General features: G+C 31.5%; 6 protein-coding genes and 1 long non-coding RNA gene across 9 annotated transcripts; 3 read left to right on the forward strand and 4 right to left on the reverse strand.

Annotated features, from left to right (window-relative positions):
- Positions 1 to 509: 509 nt before the first annotated feature.
- Positions 510 to 1,723, forward strand: LOC101251241 (probable serine/threonine-protein kinase PBL7). The gene is made up of 3 exons (XM_019216020.3): positions 510 to 756; positions 838 to 1,250; positions 1,344 to 1,723. Exons 1-3 carry the CDS (start codon positions 636 to 638, stop codon positions 1,581 to 1,583), a joined length of 774 nt encoding a protein of 257 aa, XP_019071565.2. The 5' UTR covers positions 510 to 635; the 3' UTR covers positions 1,584 to 1,723.
- A 318-nt stretch (positions 1,724 to 2,041) lies between these two features.
- On the reverse strand, positions 2,042 to 4,841 carry LOC101253845 (glutathione S-transferase L3). 2 transcript variants are annotated; one of them, XM_004249462.5, is made up of 10 exons: positions 4,617 to 4,841; positions 4,416 to 4,490; positions 4,021 to 4,081; positions 3,773 to 3,859; positions 3,216 to 3,314; positions 2,971 to 3,073; positions 2,811 to 2,887; positions 2,620 to 2,727; positions 2,382 to 2,462; positions 2,042 to 2,292 (listed from the first exon to the last, which is right to left on the reverse strand). In XM_004249462.5, exons 1-10 carry the CDS (start codon positions 4,625 to 4,627, stop codon positions 2,287 to 2,289), a joined length of 708 nt encoding a protein of 235 aa, XP_004249510.2. In that variant the 5' UTR covers positions 4,628 to 4,841; the 3' UTR covers positions 2,042 to 2,286. The 2 variants fall into 2 exon arrangements, with proteins under 2 accessions (XP_004249510.2, XP_025883586.2); XM_026027801.2 differs by having other exon boundaries at positions 4,416 to 4,487; positions 4,617 to 4,780.
- A 979-nt stretch (positions 4,842 to 5,820) lies between these two features.
- LOC101251533 (probable protein phosphatase 2C 38) lies at positions 5,821 to 8,171 on the reverse strand. Of its 2 annotated transcripts, none has more exons than XM_069290601.1 (4): positions 7,727 to 8,171; positions 7,134 to 7,489; positions 6,507 to 6,743; positions 5,821 to 6,277 (listed from the first exon to the last, which is right to left on the reverse strand). In XM_069290601.1, the coding sequence occupies exons 1-4, from the start codon at positions 8,025 to 8,027 to the stop codon at positions 6,053 to 6,055; spliced, it is 1,119 nt and encodes a 372-aa protein (XP_069146702.1). In that variant the 5' UTR covers positions 8,028 to 8,171; the 3' UTR covers positions 5,821 to 6,052. The 2 variants fall into 2 exon arrangements, with proteins under 2 accessions (XP_069146702.1, XP_004249804.1); XM_004249756.5 differs by having other exon boundaries at positions 7,134 to 7,501.
- A 961-nt stretch (positions 8,172 to 9,132) lies between these two features.
- LOC101254349 (protein gar2) lies at positions 9,133 to 11,632 on the reverse strand. The gene is made up of 4 exons (XM_004249463.5): positions 11,436 to 11,632; positions 11,116 to 11,236; positions 10,039 to 10,361; positions 9,133 to 9,592 (listed from the first exon to the last, which is right to left on the reverse strand). The coding sequence occupies exons 2-4, from the start codon at positions 11,224 to 11,226 to the stop codon at positions 9,379 to 9,381; spliced, it is 648 nt and encodes a 215-aa protein (XP_004249511.1). The 5' UTR covers positions 11,227 to 11,236; positions 11,436 to 11,632; the 3' UTR covers positions 9,133 to 9,378.
- Positions 11,633 to 16,432: 4,800 nt separating this feature from the next.
- On the reverse strand, positions 16,433 to 17,953 carry LOC101254650 (uncharacterized). Its single transcript, XR_011212133.1, has 2 exons — positions 17,314 to 17,953; positions 16,433 to 16,909 (listed from the first exon to the last, which is right to left on the reverse strand). It is a non-coding gene; the product is annotated as an uncharacterized lncRNA (long non-coding RNA).
- A 1,074-nt stretch (positions 17,954 to 19,027) lies between these two features.
- LOC101254958 (dirigent protein 17-like) lies at positions 19,028 to 21,830 on the forward strand. Its single transcript, XM_004249465.5, has 2 exons — positions 19,028 to 19,200; positions 20,908 to 21,830. Exon 2 carries the CDS (start codon positions 20,932 to 20,934, stop codon positions 21,418 to 21,420), a length of 489 nt encoding a protein of 162 aa, XP_004249513.1. The 5' UTR covers positions 19,028 to 19,200; positions 20,908 to 20,931; the 3' UTR covers positions 21,421 to 21,830.
- A 2,158-nt stretch (positions 21,831 to 23,988) lies between these two features.
- LOC101251836 (uncharacterized) lies at positions 23,989 to 24,570 on the forward strand. The gene has a single exon (XM_004249757.4). The coding sequence runs from the start codon at positions 23,989 to 23,991 to the stop codon at positions 24,568 to 24,570; it is 582 nt and encodes a 193-aa protein (XP_004249805.1).
- Positions 24,571 to 25,865: the final 1,295 nt, after the last annotated feature.

Below are 25,865 nucleotides of genomic sequence, written 5' to 3' on the forward strand. Positions count from 1 at the left end.
TATTTGTTCTTTTGGAATTAAGGGTGTGTTTGGTACGAAAGGAAAATCTTTTTTTGAAAAATAAATGAAAAGTGAATTTATACTTATTTTCAAATATTTGGTAAGTAAACAGGAAAATATTAAGCTAAAAGTCGAATTACTATATATTTATATCAAGTAAAACACTGTAAAGTGAGATAAGGTAGGAAGTGGGGGTTCAGGGGTGACATGGTCAAGGGGAATGGGTATTGTGTCGAGTTAGTCTAGGTGCACAAGCTGACCCGGAAACATGGGGTTAGTCTCAAACACCTGTGGTTAAAAAAGAGTTTAGTGTGTAATCCCTCTGAAGAATTCCTTTTTGAAGGCCATAGCCTTAGTGTGCCCCTTCTGTTGCACTTCAATGGTAACCCCTCAATCTGCTATTTTCACACTTAAAAACTGCCTTGATAGCTAGCCTTAAGTTCAAACTGTCGTAGGCAATCGTCAATCAGTGCACTAATTCACTTCCATAAAAGATGTCTTAGTGAAAGCCTATGTTGCATTAGCCAAGTTATGCCAGAACTGTAGATTGAAACCTTCTATATGATTTGGTGCAGGATGTTGCTATCCAGAAAAAGGATCATGATAGAAGAAGGAATTTTCTTGTTGAGATTTGTATGTTAAGTTGGTTACCCCATCCTAATATTGTTCGTCTAGCTGGCTATTGTGCTGATGGTGATCATAGACTTCTCGTTTATGAAAACGTTCAACTAGGATTATTGAAAGAGCATCTTCATGGTATTTGTTTTCGTAGTTTAATTGGTTTTGCTTTTTGTTGTGTTTAGTTGTTTATGGTGTCTGTAGTGAAATTTTCTGCAGATTCCGCTCCTGATAAGAAGCAACTTGATTGGAACACTAGAATGAAAATAGCTTCTGAAGCAGCAAAAGGATTAGAGTATTTACATGACAAACAACAGCCAACTGTAATACACCGCCGTATAAACTGCTCCAACATTTTGCTTGGTGAGGGATATCAAGCTAAGTTATCTGGCTTTAGCTTCGCAAAACTGGGGCCTCCAGACGGTAAAACCCATGTATCTGCAATATTTGAGAGAAATTATGGTCACCAAGCACCAGAGCATGCCACGATATGTGAGGTGAGTGTACAAACAGGACTATTGAGTGTGAAATCAGATGTTTACAGCTTTGGAGTTGTCCTTTTAGAGATTATTACAGGAAGGAAAGATATCAGAAATTCAAAAGGTGGCGAAGAGTCCAGTCTTATTGCTTGGGTAACTTTATGTCTTCCCTTTGTATGAATTTCGTGCATTTTAGTATGCTATCTGTGACGAAAAATGATATGTTGTTCTTTTTTTGTATGTTAGGCAAAACCATTGATCAAAGACAACAAGTTTTCAGAAATGGCATATCCAGCACTTCAAGGACATTATCCTGCTACAGGATTGAAGCAAGCTGTTCTAGTCGCAAGCACGTGTGTCCAAAAGCAACCTCACACTCGTCCTACCATGGCAGACGTCGTGACATCCTTAACTTATATTGCTCAAGGAAAATATGATTCAGTAACTCATGCTTTACATAACTCTGTCCTGAATGATGGCAACTGATAAGTGTTGCTGAAAATCAAATATGCTTGTGCCACTCGCGGACTCTTGTGCATCAGAAATGCTTAGTTGTACTGGTGGAAGGTATCAGATACACCTGAGAAATTATTCGAGGTTCACACAAGCTGCCACAGACACCATATTATTTAGATTGAAATTTTCTCTGTGATACATGAAATTGAATTGCAAATTTGAGCTTATTCGAATTAGTTTTGGCTGTTTTAAACTCACATGTCAGTTCATTTTTACATATCGTTCAGTCATGTATGCATGACTAAAGGAATTTCTTAGATTTGTGTGTTTGATAAGTTTGATGATTACATTTTATTCTTTATGATATATAAAACTTCTGTTTCTGATTTGGTTATGCTAGTCGCGCTGTGGCCTCTGAACGATCGTCCCATCTCATCTTTATATGTGAAAAACAATCTCAAAAATCAACTCTTGAGGTCAACAGAGAATTATAAACAAGAATACTTCATTTAGTACTTAGATTCATACACACAAAACAGAATACTAATACATAAGATGCAAACAGCTATTACTATGCTGATATAAGTCTCTCAGATAACAAACAAACATAGAACCACTTTATTTATGTAAAAATACTAATGCATAATCCTTCAAGTTCTTGACATGAACCGAGCACGAAGCACCCCTTATTCCCAATTTAACAACGTTGATGGATCGAGCGTTTTATTCAGTTTTACGCCTGCAATGAACAGATGGAGAAAGAATTAGCATAGAATGCTTATACCAAGCAAAATTAACATATCAAGTTCTTTACTTATGAGTAACTACCAAATATTTTTTCTTATATAAGTCCACCACTTCCTTAGGATCAGCTTTTGTTTGAATGTAGCTATCAAGCTTGTTCAGTTCCTGCAGGGTAATCGTACAACACAACGACTCGATCAATTAATCAGACAACTCTGCCTCAATCCTGAACTAAGTTCGGGTATCATAAAGCCGCAGGTACTTTGATGATTACGATATTAAGGCAAGTAAAAGTTTAGCACAGAGTAATCATAATTCATACCTCTGTCCATTTTGCTAGTTTTGGCCTCCCAGATGTGATATCATAATTTAACCCCTCTTTCAAGAAGATTTGGAACCTTTCAACGAAGGGAGCATACACGATATCGACCTGATGCACCAAATTTCAACATCAATATGATGAAAGCTAAAGATACCATCTTACACTTCACACATCGTACTAATATTACTGACCTGACTGAATTGACCTAGGAAGAAAGGTCCGTCATCAAATTTGTCGAGAGCTTTTTCTAAGTAGTCAAATTGAGGTCCTGGTGCAAGTGTGAACTATTGTTAACGTCTCGTGAGAAAATTACAAAATGAAGTTGAAAACACGAATATTCAAGCATCTCACCAGAATGCTTTTCAATATCTCCTTTGAAGTTGGCATATATTTCTTTCAGGAACGTATCACTGTAAGCTATCAACTCTTCAGCAAACTTCTGTTTTTCAGGGTCCTAAACCATTTAACAAAATCACATCAAATTTAAAACTTTTGCTTCCTTTTCTTTTGTCTACGTTTTAGTGCCATGTCGGGAAGAAGCGGAGGGTTTGAAAATAAGAAGTCTGTTTAGGCAAAGAATGAGTTTTGGAGCTTACATCAGGTAGAAGAAACGGACCCTCAAAGTTGCTGTCGATATATTTAACCAGATCGAGACTTTCTCCAATCACTTTGTTGTTGTGTTCCAGAGAGGGCACCTATGGAAGAATAGAACAAAACACATAACCAGATCGAAGCAAATAATATGATCTTCATATATCAGGTTCGACAGAAAACTCGAATTTGAAGAATTTTTTTTTTTTAAAGGTAGTAAGAACACTTCATCTCATTTTCGAGTTCTCTAGCATTTAAAATTTGACATCAATCATGACACTCAGAGTCGGATTCAAGATTTTAAGTTTATGAGTTCACCTCTTCACGACCACAACCATTTTTGTTTACTGCTCTTTCTGAATAGATTTTTCGTAGTACTAAGTAAATTTCTTAACATAAACACAAAGCTACTGACAACACTAGGTCAGTTTCACTTACTTTTTCTGAATAAGGCAAAAAGTGTTCGCATTGATATTAACATTACAGCTAGTATAAGTTCAGCTATATATATACTGGATCGATAGACGATATAAGATTAGTTTTGTGCTTCAATAGAAATTACCTTATTTTGAGGGTAAACTTTTTCCTTGTACCAAACAGGCCTGTTCTGAAGATCAATTGGAACTAATTCGATCTTATCTTGCAAACCCTGCATTTGTCAATAACTTCAAAGTTTATTTATGACCATTATTCATCAACATACACTCACGAATCTTAGTAGCGTACGCAAAAACAAAAAAAGAAATATAGAACAAGGTCAGTAATTATAATATTATCAACAACAAAAAACACGGAAATGAATTAAGGAACCTTGAAATTTCTGGCAATCCATGGACGCTGTGCAAAAGGGCATACATAACTGATATACAACCTTCCAAAAAAAAAAACAGTTCAAAATCTATCAAATATTAGAGAAACATTGTTTGAGTCGTCAAATTATTTTCCCTTTTTATAATTTCTCGGGGAGAAGTATCTGAAAAATATTTTAATTTTATCCAAAATTATTTTTACAATATCGAGAAATTTTTATCTCCTCAGATATTTTAATAGTGTATTTTAGTGGTCACATTTTTTTTATGTCCATATATTTTTATAATATATTATTAAATACCTTTTCAACGTCTGATATTGTAATAACAATTTCAGTCAAAATTTACCGTAACAAACAAAAAATTAAGAGAGAGAGTAAGAGAAAGGATATTAACCTTGTAGTTCCATCAAACAGGGCTGGCGATTCGGAAGTAGAATCAAGAGATGCAGGACGAATTTCTTGTACACTTCTGTACAAAGTTAAAGTGCAAAATAAAACTTATCACTCTAACTACTGATTTTTCGATAAACATTCAACTAATTGTTATTATCTCGATCGTACACTTTTTTAGAAACCAAAATGAAGAGAGACTTACGGAGTAGCCATTAATGTTGCTGGGAAGATATAATTTTTGAGTTTTTGATGATCAAATGTGAAGATAAAAATTGCATATATTTATAGGGTGATGGAGAGGTTTGGGACATTTGGTGAGAACCGAGCAAATTTAGTAAAGTGTGAGAAAGTGCGTCATCGCTGAGCGTTATAAAATGAAACGGAAATTGTATACCGCCTTTTGACTCTAATTTTATCACTATTCAATTGGAACATTCTCGAAAATTGTAGAGATATGTTCATCCACCTTCCTCAAAAATTGGCCACATTCATAATTCCATAGGTTCATCCACGAAAAAATTAAGATTTCTCGATCACTTATAAATAAAATTAATTTTTTAAGTATTTTTAGATTTCTTACGTATATAACGTATGAACATGTGTTATTTAATTTGTGCTCAGTTAGTCATAAACATAATAAATATAGAATGTCACGTAGAATACAAATTGACTACTTAGGACGCTAACTAGAATACATGTATTTACACGTTTAATTTTATGTAAGTTTAAGTGTTTATTTATTTAGATTAAAAATTAAAGGGCATTGATACTAATTGAAGTCAAATTAAATAATGAAACATTTATATGTTTTTGGTGATGTGATATGACTAATTAATTTATACATTTATCCTTGACTCGAAGTTATAGTACATAGATTAATTTTATAGAAATTAGGTATATATAGGTATAGATTAATAATAAAAATATATTTCTTCTCGGTGTTTCGGTTATTGAATTAAAATTAAATATACACGATATCATTTAAAAATTAAAATAATTCACATTTAAAATATAAAAATAGTGAACTTACGATTATACCCTCGGATGTTTTAACCTTAATTTTTAGAAAAGATAAAAGTAGTTTTGTTATTTTAATATTATAACCATATAGTTGGTGATATAAAATAGTACACCAATAGATGTATCAAAATTATACATGATTCAAATTACAAATCAAAAGTTATAATTGTTGCTATAAATGATTGCACCACTATAATTGGTACCTAATTTTGAACTCCAAAATGTGCATGGTGAATAGTATATGCTAGACTCAAAAAAGGGATCTTTTAACGCAAATAGTCAATCAGATTTACTGTTTATTCTGTATCAACGTTTTCTTTGGTTACTCAGGAAGTAATTCAAAAAATAATAATAATAAAGGGAACAGCGTACTTCAATTCTAGAACTACATGGAATTGAAAGAAGACCAAGACATTGAGTCCTCAATGTCTTCTTTTGTTGCTATTAGTTACGAGTTCAGATGAATCCGTATTTTTGCTTAGACCCTTTATTTGTATTAGAAAATCGAACCCTGTAACTAAAAAGAGCTGAAAATCACGAGGAAAGTCAAAACTCATAAACTTCAAATTCTGACTTTGCTTCTGGCAAGTGGATTGACTCATGAAGTGTCATTTGGAACTACATTTTTGGTGAGGAGGGAGTGCCTCCTCTAATGGAGAGAATCGAGCGGCGAGAAGAGCTTCTATTCATAGAATATGGATCAATAAACACAACTACAACTGTTATATCATCATGGAAATGCCTTCTTACTCCTCGATCGATCTTTTTTAGGTCTGAATATCGCATTTCTCTTTTCTTTGCTGCTATATGTAGTGCAGCTTTGATAAGTTCTCTAGCAATTCCCTGCTAAGAGTCAAGAGGAGTATATGTTAACAATCTGATTCAAAAGCTATGCATTCAGTAGTGATTATGTTGCTCAGACTCTTCAAAAATATTGTCAGGTGCGTGGTGGATCCTCCAAAAGCAGCATATTTTTTTGGAAAATCCAACGCTCTAGTTCGGGAGCATTTTGCGTAGTCCGAGCAACATACGTAAAAATAGAGATAACTATTAGAGATTATTCAAAGCTTACATTTCTAGGATGACTGTGAACAATGTCAACAGCCTCCTGGTTGCTAAGATGGTCCCATAGACCATCTGAAGCAAATATAACAAATTGATCCTTGGAACTGAGTTTGTGAACTGATATTGATGGCTCCGCGCTGAGGATTGGTTCTGAGAAGGGCTCTGGCAACCTAAATCTTGCCAATAATGGTGCCTGGTTGAACTCTGACTTCTTAAGATATGCATCACCAATGGACCTCGAAACCTATATTATGACGATATATTAAGAACATCACGATCAATCAAATGCCTTTGAAGATCAATCACATCAACAATTCTTAGATGTATTTCAATTTTATTTGGCTCAGGGCGTTAGGGACCCTCTATTGTTGCCAATATAAACATATGATCGAGCTGACATTGCCTGTGTTTACTGAGAGTTGTTGATAAATTTGATGCAGAACTACATTTAGACGTTGCATACAGAATCATCAACGATCAACAAGTAGTTCTAATGTAGGTGAATTAATTGATCAGACAGATGGAGAAATAGTACTTCTAATTAAGGTAAGGAATGAGAAATACGAAAAAATAAGAGCTTCCGTTATTAACAACAGATAACCAAAGAATTGAGAGTATATTTATCAATACATACCTGTATAATACCTTTCACACGCCAAACGTTGTGTTTGAGTACCACAATCTGTGAATCCTCAGGATGCAATGACCTAAGCTCATCTCTCACGGATTCGATACTAGCATTATGCTCTGTTGACAATTGAATAGCTGCTACACTCTTTGCAGATTTATCTACTCTGCCTAGTACTGCACGAGAATCTCCAACATTCGCGGTATATAAGAGTCCACTACATATTACGCCGGCCAAGCAACATGATCCTACTGTTGCAATTTGTGGCTTCTCTTGCCATTGTCTCTTTACAAGTGACAAAAACTCCTCTTCAGTTTTCAAGAAAGATTTTCTTATTGCATCAGCAGAAAGTTCTTGATGTTCTGATGCAAATTCTAAAAATGAGAATAAGATTACAAAGATATTTTAGAAGCAGATTCAATCATTTAGACATGTAAGATAGGGATAACTGGTAAGGTCTATGTACACGCTATCCTTCCCAGATAATCACTCATGGAATTACACTGAATATGTTGTTGTACAATTCGACATAGACAAAATCAATGTAACATATTGGACACAATCAAATTCAGATAATTCATTTAAAAAAACATACGTACTCTTGAGATTGGAGAATATAGAGTTGTTTATAAACCGCGAAGTCTCAGGTCCTCCATGTCCATCATAAACACCAACAAATGTTCCCTGAGGACCTAATTTCATAGAACTCAATGGCCCTGATTCCAGCTGACTCTGATCTTCCATCAAATTATTCGCTTGTATAACCGCCATTGAAAATTCTCCATTAGCATGAACTCCTAAATCCTTATACCACATTAATCCTTTAAACCTACCATTTGGATCTCCTCCTCTATGACTACAATTCCGTTTACCAGAGCGCCTCCAACACAACATAACCATGTTTTTTTTTCCACTTGCAATTAGTACTATCTATATATGAATACGCGGTTTCTCCAAATAATAACTAGCAATTTGGAATATTTTCATTCAACAAGCGAGGATTCATATAGCTGACTCCAACTTTGAATGATTGACAAGAACTACAAGGCCTATAGAGGCATGAATATGTAACAAAATTCCAAAGAAATGAAATAAACCAAATGTGTATGGGCAAAATTGAAGAAAAAGTTTTAAAGTGAGTTCAAAGAATATAGTATATATGTTCAATCCTTTTTGGTCCTTATATGAATGTGTCAATTTTCAATAGCAAGCCTTAGCTGTAAAAACCCATAAAAAGATGTGACATAGTTTGTTTAATTTATTGGATCAAAAGAGGGAATGGGAAACAAGAAAACAAAATTGGGATTTTGGAAGTTCTTTACCAAATGATTTTTTGGGGTTTTGATCTTTTTCTATTTTTATTCGGTGGGTATATATAATAAATGGTGAACCTCCGTAATTATCTCTATTTGAGTGTCTCTATGGTTCATGGTTGTTATATTTTTGAACAATTTAAGTTATTGTTATAATGGTTGTGATTGTGGTCAGGGTTCTCTCTACGTCTTTTATTATAAGGCTAAAATTATATTTTTAGTTTCTCTTTTCATCAAGCTTTTGTCTATTGTCACTCCGATATTAACGATTTACGCGTATTTACGAAATTAAAGGATCTAAGAGAAATTGTATTACCACGCGTATTAATATTTTACATGTTAATTAAGTTAATAGTTGTCTTTAATTGAAAAAAGAATTATAAGGAAAAATAATTATTCTAAGAAGAAGAAAAATTTTCAAATAATAATATTATACGAGACTTTATTTATTAATAAGAAACAAAAGGATTTTAGCGGTAGGTCATCAATTTTTTAATTATTATTATTATTGTTATTATTTTTATTACCAATTTCATTTTTCAAGAGAAGCCATTTTCCTAACAACTTAACTTTTAAATGTGTTATTATTAAATAGTTAATATATTATTATTATTATTATTATTATTATTATTATATCTAATATATGCAATATGTTTTTTGAATTAATATTTTATACTTACCAACCAAACACGTGACAAATTATACTTCAATAAATATCTTTTGTTACCAAATAATATCCTCTATTACAAGAGTATCACATGGCATCAACCTCAGTTTGCTTAAACATTGTATGACATTATCAACATATAAATGGTGCAAAGAAATAATTTGAAATATATACACATATAATATGATCACGTTCAGTTTGAACTCACTGACTATAAATACGCCTAATGGTACTTCAGATCAAAACGAACAAGATTTGTTATATATCTAAGTTAGCTAACTTTAATCGTACCGCGTCCTCTCTCCATTTGTGTCTGGAGTTTCTCTTTAGCATGCCTTAGTGCATCAAGAACTTCTCTAACAGTAGCATCAAGAACAATTGGATCAATTGATTTTGGCTTTGGCAAATCTATAGGAACTAATGCCAAAGAGCTATTGACATTGTCTTCTTCACTTTTTTCTTCCTCTTGGACTATAGACTTTGAGCTAGAATAATAGATAAAAAGTGAGACCAATGTTAAATTTGGTGATATCACATAGTAACAATAATATAAATATAAATAAAAGAAACTAAGGGAAAATGAACAAATTTACCCCTTTACTGTTCGAAAAGGTTTTAATTCTACCGAACAAATAGACAATAGATATTAGGTCTAAGCGTCCAAATATACCCCTTTTCACTAGGACTAACTGACGTCCGACATGACAATGAAATTTACTCTTTTACTCTTTGATTTGGAGTAATTTTACCCTTCTACTATTCAAGTAACATATTTTTATAGTTTAGATTCTTTTTTTCTTCTTCAAAATTAGGGTAGGGAAAGAAGAATATAACGTGAAGAATTGAACCTTCGTCAATATAGTGAGAGTTCAAATAACCAACCAACTGAGCTATTAAGATTTTCAACGTTGAGTTTAGACATTTTACATACCTATTAGCATCTGAATTTGGAAATTCCAGCTCCTTAGAATTGTTTTCTTGGGATATGAGCTCTTGAGAATCTTCAAAATCACTGATCATTGAGTCTTTAAATTGGGAATTTTGTTCAGTGATTATTTTGCTGCTGTTACTAGTGGTTGTTGTAGATGTAACAGATGAATTTTCACTTTTATCAAACAAACTTGAGTGCTCTGATTCATCTGAAATATAACATATGTTCATTGATTCAAGCTTTTTTATAAAATACTTGAGCTTTTTCTCAGCTTTGTTTCTTGATTTGCTCTCTTCTTTCAACTTTGTCTCCAGTTCAATCAGCTGTAAATTTCAAAATGAAAAAAATATAAATAATTATGTTATTCGAACTCTTAAAAAAAGTACTTTAGTAACATCATTATAGGTAGACAAAGATAAAGTCACAGATATATACTTTCTCCGTTTCACAAAAAATGACCTAATTTGATTTGACACAGAGTTTAAAAAAGTAAAAAAGATTTTTGTATCTTGTGGTCCTAAATTAAAGTTCAGTTAAATTTATAAAATTGTCCTTTGATCTTGTGGCCTTAAATATGTCACGAGAAAAACTGATTTTAAAATATTATTAAAAAAAAGATTATTTTTTTTAAACAGACTAAAAAAGAATAAAAAAATTTAAACAAAAGGAGTAAAAAAATTTAATTTATCATCTGTAACATCTATTTGTTCTGCAATTCTAAAAATGAATTTTTTATAGAAATATAAGAACATGACTATCGATAGCTTAAAATAAAAGAAGAGTGAATCGGGCTTCCTCACACACACACCCCTCCCCCAAGAACATAACTCGTTTTGCTTGTTGACTAGATCGAAAGCTAATTATATGAAGCGAGGAATTAAATATATCAGATTATTCAAAAACTATGCATTTTTTAAAATTCAGACATGAATGAATGAGGTAATATTTTTGAAGAATTCGAATAATGTATAGCTTATAATCAAACAAATTTAATGATGAGAAAACAATAGAATCACTAAACAAAATGTACATTACTAGCATTTTCACTCCCAAAAAAAAAATGATAGAAAAAAAAACCTTGTTTCCCATAAACTCTGCATCTTCTTTTGCTCTTTTAGAAGCTGCTCTTTCTGCAATTAATCTTCCTCTTAGACACTCCACTGTCCTCAACCCATCTTCTTTTTCCATTTTCTTATCACTGAAAAAAAGGGGAAAAAAGAAAACAGAATATGTAAGCAAATTTAGACAAACCACACTAAAAAAAAGGGGTTGGTAAATCCAAAATTTAAACTTATTTAAAAATATCACCTCATTTGAGTAGGTAGATTTGAAAATCAATATTTTATGTATATCATGACAAATAATTATATAATTTAAGTTGAAGTTACTGAGTTCACCTGAATCTGTTATTGATCTGGCTCTTTACTTCAAGAAAAGTAAATTGTCTGATTCCCTTTTAATAAGGGGACTCACACCTCAAACTTATTATTTTATTTTCAAGTTTTGTTTTTATTGTTAGGTACTTTAATTTTGCAAAAAATCCTGTATTTATTTATGTGAGTATATAGCAAAGTAGGTAGGAAGAATTTGAATTAATTTTAGATACAGAACTGTGAAATCACTATAAATGACCTTTTCTGTTACTTCACTTCAAAGTTGCACCTGTCCCACTCCAACTGTCACCACACTTTAATATCTCATTAATACAATACTATACTATATGTTATAAAATACTACATGATTCAAAATGAATAAAAAAAAATTGTAGAAATTTCTAACCATCTAATTTATTTATTTTTTTCATGACTGGCCGGTAAGTGCATATTGTTGGGTTAAAGTCTTCGAAAAAATATTCTTAATATGATACGATTCAAAAAATTTCCTATTATATTATTACATTTTATATGTAATTTATTTTTCCTTTGTAGCAATTAATATTGGACGTTAATATGTGTAACAATTTACTGTTAAATTAAGTTTGATATGACCTGTCACCTCATTATTATAAATTTATAAATTTTAAATTCTGACTTCACCTCTATTCATCAATTATGTAAAAATGAACCGCGTGTAAAGTTCAGTTTAAGTTCTCTCACTAATGCAATATGTTGAAGAATTGTATTTATAGTTAAAACTCACGTTTAGACTTTATAAGTTGATAAAATAATTAAAACTCGCCCTCTTTTTCAAACTTTAGATTCTATTTTCAAATCTAAAGTTGAAATAATTGATCATTGTAATTAAAATATAGTAATAATTAATGAAAATATTTTTGAAATTTTGAAATCAAAGAGGTTGTGGCTAGATTATAGTCACGTGATATTCGCATCATTTGTCCGTAGTTCAACCGCCCAAACCGCACTGTTGTCTCTTCGCTTCACTAATTACTCGTGTCGATTATATTTTTTTATAGTGATTTTTTTTAAAGTGACAAAATATAAATCATAATTATAAATAAAATATGAAGAAATATAATTTTATTGATAAAAATTGTGAGTATAATTTTGTTTTTGTCTTGATTTGATGTTAGTGATATATTTTTCGAACTAGATTTGATTTAATTTGATCTCTATATGAATATTCTATTAATTTGCGGAATATTCGAGATCTTGACCTCTTAATGAAACTTTTGAGTTGTCTTTTTAAGAGAATTCAATTGTTTTTATATAGGCAAAAACAAGGATTTAAGATTGAGTAACCTCTAAGAATTCTAATTGAAACTGGACAGACCTTCGATAGTCCAAATTCGAACTGAACATGTCTTGTCGATTTTCACAAAATTTCAATGTCTACAAGTGGAATATTGTCTTGCTTTTCAAGGATTTAAGTTTATTGGTATTTGTCTTTGTACTAGTCGTATAAGCGTAATTCTTACTTTTGATATTTATTACTGTCTTTTATTTATTGTATTTCTTCCTTTCTCGCAGGATTTGCATTGTTTCCCTTATTTATTACTAGTTGTTATGTTTTCTTATTCTTCGGACATTGAATTTATTATGTTAAATCGAAATTTTTTAAAAAATAATTATTGTATCTTCACGAAAAAAAAAATATGTATATATTATATCTTCTCTAGACCAGATCAATAAAACTCCGTTAAATATAAAATTGTAGTTAAGCACTAAAATTTTTGATACAAATACATATATATTAATTTGATATAAACGAAGACAATTTTTTATTGATAAGAAAAGAGCGCCAAAAAGTCCATACCAACGTTAAAGTATTAAATACTGCTGTATTAACTACTTCAAAATTATTTCTCAACTCTACATGAAAACTTGCTAGATCTCAAATTACATGATATTTATTAATTGTTAATGAAATTTAGGGGAAAATGAGAAAAAAAATTAAAGTTTATGGTATGATAAAATTTATAGTGCAAACCTGACCTTTACACTCTTATAAATTTTATTTATGACAATTCAAACAAAATCGCCAAATTTTATGGGTTCATTAGCAATTTGAGTGACACTAATATTTACCTAATCTAATATGTGGAGGCTTATGATAGCGGCCACAAATTGTTATTTTTTTAATAATAATAATAATAATAATAATAATAATAATAATAACGACGTAACAATTTTTTAATAGGGTCCCTTTTTAATAGAGTAACTTTCACATATAGTAAACACAAAAATTATATTTGTATGTTATAACTATAGTTTACATAATTGCGCTCATATATACAAAAGAAGTTATGACTATTTCGCTATACATATGTACAAAAGAAGCAATTGTATAATTTTTGTTTGTATAAAGCGAGAAAGAGTAAAAGACAAAAGAAAATTAGGCAAGGGAAGATCATATTTGTATAATCATAAGTGTATAGGACGAAGAATATATACATTTGTATCTGTATATACAATTTTCTCTAGCTTTATACAAAATAAACAGTGTATACATTTGTCTTTGTAAAAAGTGAAAAAAGAGTGCGACTGACGAGCGAGATCTGGTAGAGTAGGGACTCAAATTTGAAAAGGGGAGAGAGGAACGAAAATATATATATGTATTTGTACAATTTTCTCTCGTGTGTACAAATATATAGAATGCGTTTGTATTTGTATAAAAGCGAGAGACGAGCGAGATTGCTAACGAGAATGAGAGTGGAGAGCGAGATTCACCAAGGAGAGGGGAAATACCAACAGTTTGCTATGTGGTACAATTAAATTAAATATGGTTGTAGCATTTAATCTGAATTAATAGTTTGCTATTATATACAATTTCCCTTTTAATATACACCAAGCCTTTTTATTAGTAAAGGGAACTCAAAAATAGCTTAATTATGCTCCATCAAATAAATTTTTTCTAGCCCTACTTAAACTGATAATTCTACAACTTTAAAGCACATTAAGAAAATATACGAAAGTCTAAATTTTGAAAGTATGTACACATGAGCATTTATTAAGGTACTTTCAAATATAGCCACCTAAAAATAGTCTAATTACTCTCCATAACTATAATTTGATAATTGCAATTCGTAGCTACATGTTATATGGAGGAGAGAGGCAAGCGAGAATGAGAGAGAGAGGAGAGAGGCGAGAGAGAGGTGGGAAAGAGTGGAAGAAAAGTGAATTATATATGTTTATTGGTTAGATAATTGTATGTTATACATATGTATTTGTACATATGGCAAGAGAGATTGGGAGAGGGGGAGAGAGACGAGCGAGATTGGGAAAGAGAGGAGAGAGGTGAGCAAGAGAGGGCAAAGAGTGGCATAGAGGTGAATTATTTATGTATATAAATGTATATTATACATATGCATTTGTATACATGACAAGCGAGACTGGGAGAGGGAGGAGAGAGGCAAACGAGATTGGGAGAGGGAGGAGAGAGGCGAGAGACAGAGAGAGGGCAGAGAGTGGGAGAGCGGTGAATTGTACAAGTATATAGGTAAAATAATTGTATATTATACATATGTATTTGTACATATATTTTGGTGAATTATACATATACAAACGTGACTAATTATACAAACTCGAAGTCAGCCCACGTAATTAATGTATAATGTTAATCACGAGTGATGATTATAGCAAACTATAACTATGATGAGTAATTAAATAGTATAAGTTTGCTTTATTACGTAATTTTCCTTTTATTTAATGAATATACTTATGCTAAAAATATAACTACGATAATTTTAATGGAATAGCAGTTTATCAATAAAAACTTGATAATCATTAACTATAAAATTGTAATTTGTTCACCAACCGTTAATACTAAAATCCAATATCGGTAAGCTTATATATCAATTTCGCTACTGACTTTCCTATATAGTAATAGGTTCAAAACTTTCCTTGTATCAACCTAGATAAATTAGAAATATAGAAAAATAATAGAAATCAAAATAAGTTACAAAAATATTCCTAATTTATTAAATAAAATTTTCAAAAATAAAAATGGATATGAGAATTTTACTTTAATAATGATCAAACATTATATTGCGATTATAAAATTATAAAAAGTAGTATACAATTGTATTTTCTTCGGTAAACACAAGACATCAATTATACAAACTTTCTCTCATCTGCTTAAGTTCCTACTAATAAATATAATTATTGATCTAGTATCTAAATTTTTGATTGATGAAATAAAATTTACATATATGATATTATATATGATATTTGATGGGAGTCTCATAATAACGTAAATTAAATTAATATAAATACACATAGGTTCCATATTTTCTTTATATCTAAACACAACATAAGCTCAGCCACAAAGCAAAAGTGTGGAGAAGTACGTTATCAAGAACGAGTGATTCCCATTGCTTTACCTCTATTATTATATTGCACATTTTCCATGTTACTGTAGTTTCGTATTGGTGGACGCCTTATAAGATTTGAGTAATTCTTTTTTTTTGAGCTAGTTTTGGAGTGTAAATTAGGTCTAAAATTTAATTTAACATGGTATCAGAGCAGGACTCGTTTCACTCGATGTTGGCGCCCTCAAAATCAAAATTGTCCACACATCAAATGCTAAGCATTGGGCGTGAGTTGGAGTGTTAAAGAATGATAAAAGTCTCATATCGGTGGTTAATGAGATAGATGAACTTTTTATAACTCCTTAAATTCCCATCAGAGGCGGAGATAGGTAAAACTTCATCGATTCGAACGAACCTAATAATTTTATTTTTTGTAAATTCTATATTTGTATTAGAAAATTAAATAGTAACTTGTGAACCCCTGACAAAATTGATTGACATCTCAATGATAAGAAATGAGAAGGAAATGTAAAACCTCTAAACTCCTAATACAGATAAAACGGGGGCATTTATATCCTTAATGGACTAATATTCTCTACTGTTAAATTCCTACTAAATCCTGTCGATTCACGTTCAAACCAATTAAATTAACTCCTAAATTCACATATAATGAAAAAATTCAGCATATATTATATATATTCATCTATTTATAAAATATTAACTTTTACTTTTGTAACAATAAATTTTGTACAGATTCTTTTTTTTTTTGGATTATTGATAAGCTGAAAAAGATGGCTACTACAATTTAATCCACTAATATAATTTTCTGGCTGAAATTAATTAACTACGTGGCATGCACCACAACTAATCTTAGCCAGAACATCCCACAACCGTTGGATCTCAGCAAAAACATCATCTGACGGTAGCTGAAATCGACAACATGGACAAGTGTTGTTCTTCTTCAACCAAGGTAATATACATTTCCAATGGAAAAAATGATCACATGGTAATTTACAAACATCTCTTCCTAAATTCATCTCTTCTTTACATATCACACATTGATCATTTCCACCACCGTTAGATGACGGTAACGCCACCACCACCGCCACCGATGCCGCTAACTTCTTCTTATCTTTACGTTCATCAGTGACGGAGTCAGAAATTCTAACAATAAAATGAAAAAATATTAAGATTTTGAATTTGTTGTGTTACTCAAAGTCTTTTTTTTTTTTAACTAGTTTTACGTGTGGCAATAAATATTTTTTTTAACATTATAAATATGTTAGTTACTATTAATACTAGATTATTTAACAATTATTACTAGTTTATTTTATAATAAACTTAATTGTCTATCTTTTAGTTTATATGACATTTTTAATCATGGTCAATATTAAAAAAGAATAACATATATTTACATTCATTGTTAACTTTAAAATGTTAATTTCGATAATTAACCACACAAATATTGAGTTTCTGACCATAATTCTTGATGTTCAGTCAAATAACATCATATAAATTAAGATAATGAGCGTATATGTATCGAAAGAGGGATAGAGAAAATGTTTTACCCATAGCTCCGCCCCATATCACCACCATTAATATCATAGGCCATGACATTGACAAAATTCTTGCACTTAGCCACTAGTTCAATGAACTTAATTATCACTTCACCACAACAACTTTCAATACCGGATAGTTTCAACATATCTTTAGCCATATAGTCACGAAGAATATTGCGCCAACACGATAGTGGGGCGTTATCCAACGCCCCAGGTTCATGTTGGTGCAATTCACACAATAGTAAGAGCATTGAAACCACATCAACATCCCAAAGACTCATAGTGATAATTGATGATGATGGTAGTAGAATCATGTTTTTCTCCATGAAGTAGCCTAAAATCGCGAGTTTAGACAAGAGGTAGCGCGCGATGAGGAGGGATTTACGGTGGAGGGAGAGGGAGTTGAGGTGGTTGAGAGTGAGGGAGAAGAGGGTGGGGGAAGAGAGGAGGGAGAAAATACGGTGGCGATTGTGGTGGTAGAGGGAGGAGAAGTGGTGGGTGAATTTTGTGAGTTGAAGAGGGGTTAAGGTAGAAAGAACTTCCATGACTATGGCTTCTAAGGATTTTTGATGTTCTATCATTTTTATGGGATCATGTGCATTATTGGTGGTAAAATAAATTGAGTTTTTGGTGAAAGTGTGGGGTTTATATATAGGGTGTGTGTGTGTATTTGACTAAATCATGCATGACATTGTATTATTACATAGTGATTGGCATGCATATCCTAGCCACTCAATAATAACTCTCTCCGTTTCAATTTATATAACCTAGTTTAATTAATTAGTATGAAATTTAAAAAAAAATTGAAATTTATAATCTAAAATAAATCATAGACGTTTGTATAGCTGTACTCATTTAGTAAAAATAAACATTTTAAAATTAAAGAAAATATTTGGGACTTTCTATAGGTTTTCAAATATATTATTGAACATTTTTGGTCTTTTTAATTTATTAAAAAAGTGTACACTTTTAAGTTTTCAATAGATATATATATGCTAACAAATATTGTTTTCTTATTACCAAAAATACTAAAAAAGTATTATCAAATCTTTAATACAGATACAAAACAAATTGCATTAGACAAAAAAAAATCACTATATAAGTATTATCAAATCTAAACATATTTTTCTTCATATCTGAAACTCAAATCTAAAATTTTTGATTAAAAATCAAGTAATCACATATGATTTTATCGGTTACTATAAAAATTACTGATAATTATATGTGTGGGGGACAATATAATGTGTTAGTGGGACATATAGGGATGTGAGGTTGGTTGAGTAGGAGAAAATGGAGTGGCTAGGAATATAATGTCCACAAGCTAGTGTCTTGTTTAAACAACTTTAGCAATATGATCCTTTTGTTATCAAGAAAATATTACATTTTTGATAAAGAAATAAATTAATATCATGCTATATGAACTATTTATTTTAAAGGTCCATATAAACAAATTTATAATTTATTTCATGTACTATATACTATATGTAATATTTCAATGAGAATACCTAGTTGACGAAATTTTCAACAATTTTTTCTCTTGTAAAAATTGATTTCTTTTTAACTATAACTTGAATTTCATTTCACTGGAAATAATTACGAGACAAATAAATTTTTGATTTTCACAATATTCTAAAATTAAGACACACATAAATAAATAAATAAAAATTAAAAAATTCACTTTTACACTAATTACTGAAATTAGTAAATTATCCATTTTCATTTTACCCATAAAAATAATTTAACAATAAATTTATGCACATTTGCCTTTTTAAACATAAGAAAAAAAGAGCGAAAATTCCAGAATTTGCCGGCCGTCGTCGAACTCGTTCTCCGGCGTTAAAATTCAACTTTTTTTCTCTCCGGCGAACTCTTTGACCATCACTTTCCGGTTTAATTGTAAGTTTTCACTATCCGCATAATCTTCTTTTTCTCTCATGAACTCGAAAGCCCTAAAACCCTTCCCCTGTCAATTTTATCAACAGACAACAGGCACGACGAATTGTTAATTCACTTGAATTGCTTTTTTGTGCAATTGAAGGTTTCAAATTAGTACTGAACTTTCAGTTTAGTGATCTAATCCTATTGCTTAATCCGCCTTTTTTTTGGTATTAGTGTGTGAACATTTATGGGGAAAATGTTTATCTGCTATGTTGTGCTTTGTTTTATAGTACTAAACTTCTAATTAATAAATCTAGCATGAACACTAACCTCATAGTTTTTGATTTCTGTTAATACCTGTTATTCTTTGCTTCGGTTATCACATTATTTTGATGTTTGAATTGTACTTTTTTTGAATGCTATGTAATGATTTCTGTTATTATTTGGTATATCTACTTTGTGACTGTATGCTATTTTAACATTGCTTTGTTATGAGTTACTTGAGCCGAAGGTCCGCTTACATCCTCCCTTTCCCAGACCCCACCTTACTCCGTGTATATTATTGTTGTTGTAAAGATTTATCTTTTATTACGGAGTGGACTTGATGGTAAAATTTAATAGTAACTAGTACTAATATTTTTGTCGATGAGTTTAGCTTTCTGTGAATAGCTGCAATGTTACACATCCTGCGGACTTTGATAATGTTGTTTCTTCAGTTTATTCTCTTCTTTTGGTAAAGATACAGTGTAAAATGTGGAATGAGGTAGACTTATTTTCTTTTCGCTTACTGTGTGGCTTTGTAGTTCAGAGTTACCTGTAAATAACTTAATTGTTCAATGTTATAGTGCCTTTTACGACTTTCCCTTTATATAGTCTGATAGTGCCTTTTACGACTTCCCCTTTATATAGTCTGCAAGCACATTGATCAACGTGGATTTTATGGAACCACTAGCACTAATAATAGTATTTTTGTCGATGAGTTTAGCTCTCTAGTGTTGCAATGTTGCATATCCAGCAGACTTTGATAGTGTTGTTTCTTTCAGTTTTTCTCTTATTTTGGTAAAGATACAATGTAAAATATGGAATGAGGTAGATTTATTGATTTTCTTTTCACTTACTGCGTGGCTTTGGTAGTTCTGGATTTTTGTTATATTTGCTTATAAATAAGAATGATAAAGAGAGAGAAATACTGACCAAGCGAGAAACATATTAGCAATGTACTTTCAGCTGTAAATCTTTTTCCTTCTACATTGTGAAGGAACTGTTGTCATCAGTCTTACTTTTGTTTTTTTACATACAAAAAGATAGCACCTGTCAAATGTCTGCATAATCTTATTCATATTTTTATAAAAAATATACAAGAAATTATTTTCTTAGCAATTAATTCACAAGGTCATTGAGAAGTGTTACTCTTATATATATTGTTTCCCTCATGACATTAGACTTCTTCATTTATTGTCAACTAGTTGTATACTTGCCAAAGTTGCTCTGAATCTAACAGTCATAATGGTGTTTTGAAATGGCACGTTTGCTGTTAACAGGCAATTGGTTAATTAAATTATCTTCTCTGTTTTCCTCTAGTTTTTCATTTAAAAGGATCTGAATTGTGATTATCAAGTGTTGCGATAATTCTTTCCGTATAATATTGATATTTCGGTTAAATTTTTTATTATTTGTTAGTGCGAAGCTCCATTGTATAACAGAAACTTGGTCATCTACTCACAGGGCTGACTGGAAGGACTGCTGGAAATGGATCTTCCATGCAAAGAAAGTGACACGGAGGAGTTTTTAACACCTGGAGTATTTGAAATACCTGGAGAGCCAGCTGTTGTTATTAATGGGTTGCCTCCTGTTTCTTCAAATGCTGACATCAATTTTCCGTGTCCAATAGTTACTGATGCAGAATCACATAAGAATTCTAGTTTTGGTCAATGGCTTGTAGGAAGAGAAGTTCGCAAGTTTTTTGGGGACAATTACTACCGTGGGAAAGTTATTGAATTTGATGGGGAAGTCGGTTGGTTCAGGGTGAAGTATGAAGATGGCGACATTGAAGATCTTGAGTGGCATGAGTTGGAACAAGTCCTTCAGCCTTTGGACATTACTATTCCATTGATAACAGTAGCCACAAAGGTCAATAAGAGAAAGCAGAAATCCATTCAAGAATTCAGGGGTATAACTAGAAATCAAGGTATAAAAGATGACATAGACATGGTGAAGAAAAACGCCTTTTTTATGTAGAACTCTGGGCATGTCAAACATGGCATGGCGTATTTTAGCTCATTATCCAGCTTCATGAGCAAGCTATGAGAATTCCGAGACATCTTGTGGAGAATGGTAGGTTAGAAGTAGTGAGTTGAATCTCTATCGTTTTATCGACCAGTTTAATAGTCATCAGTCCAAAGACATCATTTTTTCAGTTTTCTTGAAGTTCTCATTCCAAGTAGTTGTGTAAAAATACTTAGTCGGCGTTTGGCCATAGAATCCAAAAGATTTCACTTTTTTCATATTTTGAAATATATGTTGTTGACTTGTTGTAATTGAAGATGGAGTTGTGCTTGATTTTACTTCTTGTAAAAAAATATTTGGAATGGTTTTTATGCTTTATTGTATACTTCATACAAGTGAAAAGTGAGTTATGAGTTCTCTAAGTGCAGCTTTATTGGTTTTAGACTTTTAGTGAATCCATATTGCACTAGTATCTATCACACGAATATTAACAGCAACTGTTAAATATCTTTTACTATTAAGGCAAGTTCTATATCGAGTAGTGTGGTTAGGGTGACTGTGTATGAGGGTGGACTGGTGGAGTGTTGGTCGATTAAAAACTCTGATACTTATAAGTTGTAGAAATAAGAATGTTAAAGTGGATATGTGAGCATACAGATAAGATTAAGAATAAAGATATATAAGACAAGGTGAGAGTGACTCTGTGACGGACAAGCTAAAGAAAGAGAGATTGATATGGTTCGAGGCTTCGATCAAGATATACAGAAGACCTAGTGAGGGGTGTGGAAATTTAACAATGATGGTTTTAAGGAGAGGTAGAGGTAGACCGAAGAAGTATTGTGATGGAATGATTAAATAGGACATAAGAATTTTTTAGCTCATCGAAAACATGACCTTAGATTGGAGATTATAGAGATCGAGAATTAGGGTGAAAGGTCGACAGCTAGTTGAGTTTAGTGGTTGCATATGATTCTCCTAGTATATATACCAGTAGGCATTAGTATTGGTCTCATAATATTTTGTCCTTTGATTTATATTTTTTTCTTGTTGTTTCTTTGATTCATTTTGTTGTTGTTATTGTTCTTGTTTCGACTGCTAGACCCTCCTTAACCTTGCTTGGTGGATTACAATTGTTATGTTATTGTTATCGTTGCTACTGCATTCATCGAAAAAGAAATCCTACTCAATGTAGATTGTTTACGTATATACTATACGAATTTTAACTACTATCATATTAAATATCTTATACTATATTTAGAAAAAATAGTGATCTATGATCTTATATATGTAGAGCTTCCAAATATAGTAAAATGTAAAAATCATAAAAACCATAGGATAAATTCACACGAAAAAATAGATATATCAAGTCTTGTAATTTGAATTTGAATGTTTTTTTTTTGGAGGGAGGAAACGATAATTTTAGTGAGGAGATTAGATTTCACTAGACTAATTTAGAAGATCAATAAACACATTTCATCTCTTAATTAATATTCCTTTTAAAGCTCTTTTAACTTCTATAAATCAAACACTTTGTATCTAATCTCAATACATATTGTTCCTCCTCCTTTTTACCTTCAAATGAACAAAACTCCCCCTTCTTCTTCCTACATTCGTCTTTGAAGCATCGGTAAAATCAGTCCATCCATTAACAAAGTTACTAGAGGTTAGATTTGTCCTTTTTTTTTGTTTTTCAAGTTTTATCATGTGTTGAAGATGCTAATAATTATTCATAAATGTAATTTAAGGATTCAGTATTTAGCCAGTCCATTTTAATTTTGTGTGTTCACTTTGATTAAGTAATTTTTTGTTGTTTAATATCTCCTAACGAGTTATCCCAAATATTTTTCCGCATACAATCAACCATTTTGTTAATATATCATGGAAATCATTATTTGTTTTAGCTGTTGGATTGAAAATTAAAAAATATTAGTTCCTATTTAATAAAATTTTCCTAATATATAAATACATGATCGTTTACCTAAAAATAGCTAAAAACATTTACTTCAATCTCATTTCTTTTAATACATTTTGTTTTGAATTGACTTATATTTTGTCTTTATCAGTATTGAATCAAAGTCTTTATTAAATTTCATAATTTTTTTAGTTCTACTTAATGTTAGTATAAATCTATTTAATAAAATTTTCCTGATTTATAATACATGATATTTTACATAAAAATAGCTAAAAACATTTACTTCGATCTCATCTATTTCATTATATTTTGTTTCTAATTGACCGATATTTTGTCCGTATCATCATTGAATGAAAGTCTTTATTAAAATTTAATCATTTTGTCAATTCTACTTAAATGTTTCTACTAGTACTCCAAAAATTTGTTTTACACCAAAATCTTGGTCAAACACACATTTATAACAAATTAAATATTTTTTCCTTTTAAATAAAGAAAAGTTTGACCTTTCAGAAGATTGGTCAAACATGTTTTAGCTGTTGGCTCGCTTGTTCTTGAGTTCTCAAGTACATTGGTATATTTCTTTATATATGCTTCTAATTTTCAATTTTACTTTTGTTTGTTGTATTAGGAATATATAGAAAAAAAGGGCATAAAACACATCTGATGATATGCCGGACAAGGAAGCCAATCGGGCTGCGAAGATTCTATTGGAAATTAAAAGCAACAAATCAACCAATCCTGGCGAAAGGTCAGAGGAATCACGAGCTATCAATAGTCCTGAAACGATTTACCCCTGTAGCGAGGAAATAAGAGCTTGTTTCCGCAGAGAAGAAGCTCTAAGGTACACACAACCTAACAAGGCTTTCTCATATACAGCTGTGGATGGTAAGAAGGTTGTTGTCGCTCCACTGAAAAAGCGTGGAGGCAAACTATTCAAAAGGATTTGTCATTACAATATTCTTAAGAGGAATAAACCGCCTTTTTTCACTCTCCATTGTTTGGTAAGAGATGCAGCGGCTAGATTGCCCGGAGGAGTTGGGACTAGAGACGATGTTTGTGTTTTGGCCAGGGACTCACAATTCATCGTTGAGGACATCTCCGATTCACAACTTCGCAAAGCTGTAAAGGGAGGGTTGGATCGTCTGCACTATGAAGACGATCCATGTGTAAAATATGAGAAGGAAAGGCATCAGTGGACTTATCTACATGGAGATAGAAAGGTAGAAGATTTTGAAGATGATTCGACATAAAGTCTGTAATGAATTTCGTAAACTAAAGATTTAAAAGACTTTCGGCTGTAATTTTTAATAATGTCTCTGTATTGCTGCATCTTTCTGGATATTTTATGTTAAAAAAAATATGTGCTTGTTGATTTACTAACGCTTGTTTGTTCCTAAAATCAAAACTTGAGAATTCACTAACTTCCTCAAATGGCCACTCACTCAGGTTGATACATGTTTTGATATGCTTTATTTGAGCTTAGTGGCTAATAGAAATTATATTTCTACCTTTAAAAAGTAGGGGTAAGCTGCATACACACTGATCCCCCTAGATCCTACTTCTGGGGTTTCACCGGGTATGTTGTTGATGTCCACTCATCTCAGCTTTTCGGTGCAAGAAGGTGGTTTTTTTCGATTGGAGATTTTTTTTTGTAGGAGATAAGATTTAAGCTGATTGACTTTATTGATGTAAAGATGAGATAATTGGCTTTACTACACAATTTTAGTAACATGAGTGACGATTTGAGAAATTTATCCTTGGCCGGTGAATTTTCGTTTGAGCTATTTTTTGATGTTCCACAAGTCCTTTACCACTATATAAGAACTAGTTGAATCAAGTTCGGAAGTACATTCTGGACTAGTACATTTGTGCAAAACTTGAATAGTTTTTGTCAGATTCTTAGTTTTTGCCAAGCAGCAATTGGAACAATGGGTCTTGCACTGAGAAAATGGAATGGCTTGAAATGGCCATGCGATTGCTTGAATTTGGATAAGTTCTTCTACATAAGTGTCGTTTAGAGTTTTAGTGTGTCGCTTGAGCTTAAGCTCTTCCCTTAGCTTTGTAATTTTATTCATCAATATAGAGATTTTACCTTTTTTTGTCATGAAAGATGACTATTCCAATAGAAACACGCCTGCGCTCTCAGCTAAAAGACTCCCCTCGCTAAAACAAAAACAGCTTTTAGCGTCAATAAAAATACCCATCAACAAACAGTGATAAATCTCTTACCGTCGTTAATTGTCATTGATTCAATGTCGCAATAGGCTTTTGTCGCATTTACAAATAGTGCTAAAATTTAATTGTCACTAAAGAAACATATTTAGCGGCAATTAATTAAGCTACTATTGTTAATAATTACTGTTAAAATCATTTTTGATGATATACTTGTGGCTTTGATCTACAAGTACAGTGTTACATGCATTGTGCAAGTCTAATTGATCGATTGATGCTTGAACTTTTTCCCTTTCGCTGGACTAAAATAAGTTCCCGAAAGATGATGTTCTACAGAGAACTTCAGGTCTTTTCGACTGTTAGCATTGGAAAC

Source organism: Solanum lycopersicum, chromosome 10, assembly GCF_036512215.1.
Source record: "Solanum lycopersicum chromosome 10, SLM_r2.1".
In the NCBI taxonomy this organism is placed as follows: Eukaryota; Viridiplantae; Streptophyta; class Magnoliopsida; order Solanales; family Solanaceae; genus Solanum; species Solanum lycopersicum.

Bases quoted from the DNA above. Each gene is read 5' to 3' on its own strand.
- LOC101254958 (XM_004249465.5), top strand. From the start codon at position 20,932: ATGGATCTTCCATGCAAAGAAAGTGACACGGAGGAGTTTTTAACACCT.
- LOC101251533 (XM_004249756.5), bottom strand. From the start codon at position 8,027: ATGGTTATGTTGTGTTGGAGGCGCTCTGGTAAACGGAATTGTAGTCAT. The intron at 6,744-7,133 runs GTATGTATTGAT...GTCATAATATAG, and splicing joins GTGTGAAAGGTATTATACAG to GTTTCGAGGTCCATTGGTGA. The intron at 6,278-6,506 runs GTAAGCTTTGAA...GACTCTTAGCAG, and splicing joins TTCACAGTCATCCTAGAAAT to GGAATTGCTAGAGAACTTAT.
- LOC101251836 (XM_004249757.4), top strand. From the start codon at position 23,989: ATGCCGGACAAGGAAGCCAATCGGGCTGCGAAGATTCTATTGGAAATT.
- LOC101254349 (XM_004249463.5), bottom strand. From the start codon at position 11,226: ATGGAAAAAGAAGATGGGTTGAGGACAGTGGAGTGTCTAAGAGGAAGA. The intron at 10,362-11,115 runs GTTTTTTTTTCT...TGAAATTTACAG, and splicing joins CAGAGTTTATGGGAAACAAG to CTGATTGAACTGGAGACAAA. The intron at 9,593-10,038 runs GTATGTAAAATG...CTATTATTCTAG, and splicing joins CCAAATTCAGATGCTAATAG to CTCAAAGTCTATAGTCCAAG.
- LOC101251241 (XM_019216020.3), top strand. From the start codon at position 636: ATGTTAAGTTGGTTACCCCATCCTAATATTGTTCGTCTAGCTGGCTAT. The intron at 757-837 runs GTATTTGTTTTC...AATTTTCTGCAG, and splicing joins ATTGAAAGAGCATCTTCATG to ATTCCGCTCCTGATAAGAAG. The intron at 1,251-1,343 runs GTAACTTTATGT...TTTGTATGTTAG, and splicing joins AGTCCAGTCTTATTGCTTGG to GCAAAACCATTGATCAAAGA.
- LOC101253845 (XM_004249462.5), bottom strand. The intron at 4,082-4,415 runs GTTAATATCCTT...TTTTTTTGGAAG, and splicing joins CTGTTTGATGGAACTACAAG to GTTGTATATCAGTTATGTAT. The intron at 2,728-2,810 runs GTCAGTAATATT...TTGGTGCATCAG, and splicing joins TCCTAGGTCAATTCAGTCAG to GTCGATATCGTGTATGCTCC.